At 38.1% G+C, this 7,068-nt stretch overlaps 1 protein-coding gene across 14 annotated transcripts in view; it reads left to right on the top strand.

Annotated features, from left to right (window-relative positions):
* Nucleotides 1-7,068, top strand: part of LOC123775022 (vascular endothelial growth factor receptor 1) — a 122,418-nt gene that overhangs the window by 99,561 nt on the left and 15,789 nt on the right. For 9 of the 14 annotated variants that reach the window (XM_045769771.2, XM_045769772.2, XM_045769773.2 and 6 more), the window contains 4 exons: nucleotides 1-184; nucleotides 1,901-2,006; nucleotides 3,567-3,716; nucleotides 4,110-4,306. The exon at nucleotides 1-184 is cut by the window's left edge and continues 28 nt beyond it. In XM_045769771.2, the coding sequence (XP_045625727.1) occupies nucleotides 1-184; nucleotides 1,901-2,006; nucleotides 3,567-3,716; nucleotides 4,110-4,306 (637 nt within the window). Of the gene's footprint in view, nucleotides 185-1,900; nucleotides 2,007-3,566; nucleotides 3,717-4,109; nucleotides 4,307-6,832; nucleotides 6,892-7,068 lie in introns of those variants that run through there. The other 5 variants (XM_069319379.1, XM_069319380.1, XM_069319381.1 and 2 more) reach the window with 1 other exon arrangement.

Below are 7,068 nucleotides of genomic sequence, written 5' to 3'. Positions count from 1 at the left end.
TAGAAGCTATTCGTGATCGCATCTTCAGCGTTCAGAGTGACGTGTGGGCTTATGGGGTCACCATGTGGGAACTCTTCTCTTTGGGTTCTACACCTTACCCTGGAATAGAGGTCAACCAGGACTTCCTCCAGCTGCTTGAGAGGGGCTACCGGATGGACAGACCAAAATATGCAAACCAGGAAATGTTCGTATTCAGTTAATGAGGTTTTTTATTGTGTAATTTACGCGTAGAGTACCTATGGGGTTTGTGAAGGAGTTACTGTAGACAGACAGATGTGCATGCTGATGAGAACTGGCCATAGAAAGAGAATATATTATGGCAGAATGTTAGGAGAAAGTTGGTCAATAAAGAGAAAATTAAAGAGTTTATTAGCCCAAGGAAGCGAGTGTGGGGTTAAGAATTGCTGAAGAATATAAAACACCTACTTTGTATAGTTGAGAATATGAATGGTAGGATATTGCCGAGTCATGTATAAAGAAAATAAAATACTGTACATTCTTTGTGATAACCAGGTGTAATAAATTATAGACTAAATGAGAAATTAAAAATATCATCTGAATTAAATCTTACGCTAGACCTAAAATTTACCCTGATCGAGAAGCACACCACCGATAAAACAACTCTTGTTGATACATGCACCACCAATGAAGTGACCCAGATTGACATCTGTAGTTAAAGGGTTAAGAAAGTACCAGACTACAAATGCAGTGATTGTTCCAATACTGTACTAACTTGTAATAGAAGGGGATGTACAAATTATGGAGAAATAAATAATCTATATATAGTTTAGGTGGTGTGTAGAAAGGCATTAGCTGACCAGATAAAATGAATGAACAAATATTTTGTAAATGAAGAACTGGGAGGGTTTAATGAATGTAGAGATTACGTAAATTGTTTTTTCATCTAGAACAGTGCACCTTTGATGAAAAGCTCCTTTTTTAAGGAAGCCACTCAATTTTGTCCCTTAGGCAATGTATTGCTTTTCCATAGATAGGATGAGATACAGTTAGGAAGATGGACACTATACCACAGTGCAGCAGAGATCGTTGCATATGTTCCCAGTGGACAAAAGGAAAAGGAAGATACTGGAGATTATTCTATCCGGCTTTGAACGACCAAGCTGCTAATTCATCTACAGAAATACAAAACAAAAATTCCATGAAGTAATCAGTGTCAAGAAAGCCATTAAGGAATACCTTGCTGTCAGTTGGTACACCCATCCACTACCCCAAAACCCTGACCAGATGTCAGCACAAGAGAGATTGGGACACAAGGGAGGATGCACGAATAATCGAGATGCATATTCTCCATCTATACTCTTAGGTGTATTTTTTTAGTTAGGTTATTTGGAAAAGTGATTAGAATGGTTAAATTGTAATGCAACCTATGCATGGTGGCGAGTGATGCCAGGAGGGGACGGAGGGAAGGAGGCAAGTCACACCCCCATGCATCCACACAAGGGGGCTGTGTGGATGCATGGGGGTGTGGCTGGCTGAGTGAACAGCGCTCTAGACTCGTGGGACTAGGGACCGGGGTTTGATTACGGCAGCCGGTGGAAAAACAAATGGGCAGTTTCCTTCACCTGATGCTCCTGTTACCTAGCAGTAAATAGGTACCTAGCAGTTAGACAGCTGCTACAGGCTGCTTCCTGGGGGGTTGGGAGGGGGGGGGGAAATAGTTAGTAACAGTTGATTGACAGTTGAGAGGCGGGCCAAAAGAGCAGAGCTCAATTCCCGCAACCACAACTAGGTGAATACAACCAATCACTCAGCACCTCAACAACACAGCTATTATGCACTCAAAAAATTGCACTTGCTGAAAATTATTTTGACAACAGAATTTTATTGTTGATTTTTGTTGTAGTTGCCTTTGCAGTAATAACATCCATTACCTTTGCAGCTATGATGTATTGCTTAAATGTTGGGAGATGGAACCCATGGACCGACCCAACTTCGCACAGACAGCCGAGTCACTTGGTATTCTTATGCTGCCAGATCTCAAAGGAGTATGTTAAAACCTTCAAAAGTTATGCACATAATAAAATTATCTGGCATTGTATTACAATATCTTATTTCAGTTGTCCAGTGAGTATTACAATCCTCCATAAAGCCAGAAAGGTAACTTCTTATACAGTATATCAGAACTGTCTTTTTCAAGTTATGTTACAGTATATTCAACTCCATTTCCAAGCTCTTCGCCTTGATTATGTCGAACAATGCCACAATGCCTCAGGGGTGCCAGATTTGAGTTGCCGAAAGTCACGAGCTGAAGAACTAAATGTCACAAACTTTACAATAAAAGTAGCCAAATATTTTTTTCCCGATTGATTCGCTTTTCAGAATAAACGGCCCAGCTTATTTAAACTGTAACCGAAAAAGTAGTAAGTAGCGACATATATAGCTGGCTTTTTAATTAAATACAATTATCTTAATTGGTAACCCAATTGTGTTACAAGTAGCCCAATCTGGCATCCCTGCAATGCCTTAGGCATTGTTCTGCTCTTCACAAGGAAGATAGGTCAACATTTATGCCGCAGTGCAGCAGGGATCATTCCAAACATTCTCACAGGCCATACTGAAGTGAGGGATTTGATGGACAAGACTTGGTCCTGTCTGGAATGACCTACAAAGGTTTCATTCATTTACACTCTTCCAAGCACACTACCAAGCACTACGGCATACATAGAGGCAATAAAGCACCTAAATTATTGGGATTGTCTCAAAGCTCCAGAAATCAACCTTGTAAAGTAACTAAGAACTACAAATATAACCCATTGTAGAGATAAGACACTTAGCATTTCCCATTTATTACCTTAACCTTTGTTTGGCCCCTAGGGGTGAAGTGTGCGTGCCCCAGGTACATTTGGTTAGTTGATTGTCAGAATTAGTATAGAGCAAACTTTAGCGACGTTTTAGTCTCTAAGCAGTAAGGACGGGTTTCGATAGTTTGTACTCTCGAGCACAGCTTAGAAACCTGTAGCCTTATGGGAGGCTTAATCTCTGACCAGGCCTCCAGGTTGCTGGAGGAATTTGTAGCCTAATCTTACTATTGTTATGACATGGTCTAATAGTTTAGACTTAATTATTTACCTCAGTGTACATGTATTTTAATGGAAACACTTCACTGTGATAGATGCAGATCTGCTGGATAGACAGACATGGATCTTCTAACTCCTATTTTCTCTCTCATGTTTGATAACCAAAGTTATATTTGATACTTTCTTTGTTCCATGCAAGTGAAACAAAGACACTATAATGTTCTTACATTTGGAACTTATATGAGAGAGATGAATATACACTTGACATGTCAAGTACAGTATGTCTAGCATCAGATGCAGGCATCTCAAATACTATGTTATTGATATATATACAAAAAAAAACTCAAATTCCCAAGAAAACCTGCCAGAAGAATAGGTGCAGTAAGCACTTAGACCAACTGGTGAGGCAGACCAGTTGGTGCTGTAGCGAGTGGAGGAACATAGGGAAAAAGCCTTCAGGCAGTAGTGTATTGGTAAAGATAGATGATCAAGATATAGTGACAGTAAATTAAATAATGTCTTTTTCAGCAATACATGACGCTGAACGACCCATACCTGTTGATGAATGAGGAGCGTTTTAGAAGACAAACTGATTATCTCAATATGTTGTCAACACCTGATTTTGACAACCTCACTAAGGATGATGATGACACCTTAGCATTGTCCATAAACTTACAGGTGACTAATTTTATATTAGTTTAACTCTTCATGAATACCATATTCCATATCAGGTTCATTTTTTTTATCAAATTATTTATTGCATCTCTGGTATACTGTACCCAGTAAGGATACTTTGCATGCTTAAATAAAAAAAAGATAAAATAAAATATATTGTATTTTGTGGGGGGGGGGGCCACCTTCAGTTTCTTCTTTTAGGCTAGTACCCCAGCCAGTGAAAGTTTGTCTACTCAGTGTGCATCTATGAAGCAAAATGTTCATGGGTCTGGATTTACTACCCAGAATAACGAAAAAAAATAATCTACATGGTTTGGTTGTATATTTATGAATCAGTTGGCTACTTTTAAATAATAAGCTTTACATGAAATATATTGCATACTAAAATTTCAACAGAATGCAAATAATGGAAGCAGAGAAAACAACTACCTGAATATGAAGTCACCCGACCTGGTTGGATACTCGCGTGTGGGCACTGATAAGTTCCCGTCATCTGGGGTGACCAATCCTCATTACTTGCCAATGAGTTCTTCTCGGGGGTCTCCAAGTCCAACAGTTGATGTGTTTAGCCCACGACCCAACGAGCCCAACAGGTTAGTAGTACTTCAGGTAATGAAGTGATTAAAATGCCTCGGCAAGTTTAAAGAAGTCTAGTATTTACATTCAGGTGGATCATTAGTAAATAATGACAGATAAGCCAAGAATAATAATTTTTTCTTTAAACTTTAATGTAGTTTACTGATAGAAGCAACAAATAATTTGGTGTAGTTGAGGTTACTCTATGGTAGAAGTGTTGAAGAAAGAAACTGATACACATTCATGAAGGGTTAGGTATAATGAATTAAATGACATCTCGGTTAGAATTTGATAGTAAACAATGGGTTGCTACTTCAACAGTACCCAGTCTAACATGAAACTGTATATAATGGAACAATTTTTATCTGTTATTCTTCTTGTAAGTCTTTCTAAATCAGACTTGCAAGATCAGATCAGTTTAAAGTCAGTAAATGTTATTTAAATTTGTTATTTTTGTTCAGTAATTTCTTTTTATAATTTTAGGATAGCACTTTATCAAAATACAGTAAGTGCATGTTTATATTGTTTACACCATTATAAACCATATTGATTATAAAAACATTTGCACAAAATAGCAAAGATCAGATGTAATCAGAAATTGAGATGCACTGGAAGTGTCCAGAACATATTGCTCTGTTCAGGCAAGAATTCTCTTTACTTGCACATTGGTATTCAAACAAATTCTTTGGGTAGGCAATCAATCAAATATTTATACTCTGGTATTTTATATACAGTGGAACCTCTATTAACGAGTTTAATCCGTTCTGGCACCGAGCTCGTTACCTGGAAAACTCGTCTTTGGAAGCAAATTTCCCCATTTAAAATAAAGGAAATAAATTTAATCCGTTCCACTCCCAAAAACATCCATACTTGTATGACTTTTTTTTATGTAAATGTAATATTGCACATGTAAATATAAATGTTTTGTTGTAGTGTTTTAATATTTACTTTACCTTATGAAGAGTAGTTGCTGGCTTGAGGGAGACGATGGGGAGGTGGGAAGGAGGAGAGGGGTTATGGTGTGGAAGGAGAATCCACCTCTGAGTCAGGCAGACTCTCTCTTCTTGGGAATTTCACCCAAATTTCATTTCAAATGTCACACAAGGATGCGTTAGACCAGCACCAAATAAAAATCTACGTTGATTACACTCGTGTCAACAATATAATAGTCTTACCACAAAGATACAATACAATGCCGTTTTCTCAAATAGGCAATGTGGTTATTAAAGAAAACGGAAATTTCATGGAAAACATGTTTACAATCCCCAAGTCGATCGGATAAGAATTAGATTTTAAAGAAATATTTGCTCAAATGACGCTTGAGCGCGATGTTTGGGTGCATTAAAGAGAAAAAAAGTGTGTTATGTTCAAGCGACATATACCTGCGAAAGTGATAACACTTTCATAAAGTGTTATCACAGTGATAAATTAATTAAACATTTTCACACACCGGGTTGTCACTGCTTTATCAGGGCAGCTTTTCCAAGAATGCGTTCACCTTTTCAAACATTCCAAACACTTCCCTGATCTCAGTGGAAGAGGCAGCATCCTCCCTTACCTCCTCATTCCCTTACTAATGGTGTAAATTGTTGATGAGGACCTGCCATACTTCCTTGTGAGATCAGTCACACAGACACCACACTCATGCTTTGCTATAATTTCCTTCTTTAAATCCACAGTAATTGTGTCTTTCTTCCTCTTGACAACACTATCTTTAGCAAGCAGCTTCTTTGGAGACATCGTGTGTTACAAATTGTAGTCGCAAAACCACTAAAAACCCAAAGAAAAGCTCAAATAAATCCATAGGGATGCTTGTCGTGTGAGATACAACAACAACACTGGCGTCGGAGGCGTCCGAGAATTTGCGAGAACCCGCGAGACGCTAGGAAGCGCCATGTGGTTTCACTCGTTAATAGAGGCGAGCTCGTCAATAGAGACAAATTTGCTGCGAGTGGCTTGCTCGTTACTGGAAAAACTCGTTAATAGAGCCACTCGTTAATAGAGGTTCCACTGTACTTGTAATGGCTTGGTGTTTCCTCCTGATAATTACCTTTCCTTGTACTCTGGTAGTACTGTATGTACTTGTGGGCGCATGTATTTAACTGTGTTTACAGAGGGTATTCTTTTAGCTGCATGTATTAGCTATTGGGTACTTACAAATATTCTAGTCTTATCATACATGCTTCTTGTTCATCCTAGATGCTTACTAACTTTAACCAAGTTTCCTCATAGCTTAACTCTGGCACCAATATTGACCCAAATCTATAGCATTTCTAAATATTCTAAATGTATAACGTGTGTGTTCCATGCTTACACTTTGTGCTCTGTGGCTTGCTCGACAGATGCGGTACAGAGAATTATACCCTATACACCACCCTGATCATATTGGTATATGGTGAATAGGGAATAACTCTTTTTTGGTTCCTTTTATGGCATTGAATCATAATTTATATGAATTCTCTTTACCTCAGCAATAATGAAAACATTTGTCTTTTCTTCTGTTGCATTTTGTCTTTATATATGGCCTTTATATTTCTCTGTAGTGTCCCGTGATTTCGACTTCAGCTTCTTCGAATCCAAGCACTGCACTTACCAGGTAGACAGTTTACCATATGAAATATACAATAGGTACATTATACCAGAAACGTACTATATATATATATATATATCTGACCCTCGGATACATAATTTGGTTTACATAAGTTGAAGCAAGCACCACTGTACACATTTATACACCTACACACGGCTTACAAATAATGTTGATGCCATCACCAATAAG

The sequence above is a fragment of the Procambarus clarkii genome, chromosome 92, assembly GCF_040958095.1.
Source record: "Procambarus clarkii isolate CNS0578487 chromosome 92, FALCON_Pclarkii_2.0, whole genome shotgun sequence".
NCBI lineage: Eukaryota > Metazoa > Arthropoda > Malacostraca > Decapoda > Cambaridae > Procambarus > Procambarus clarkii.
This window is presented reverse-complemented; position numbering and strand designations above follow the sequence as displayed.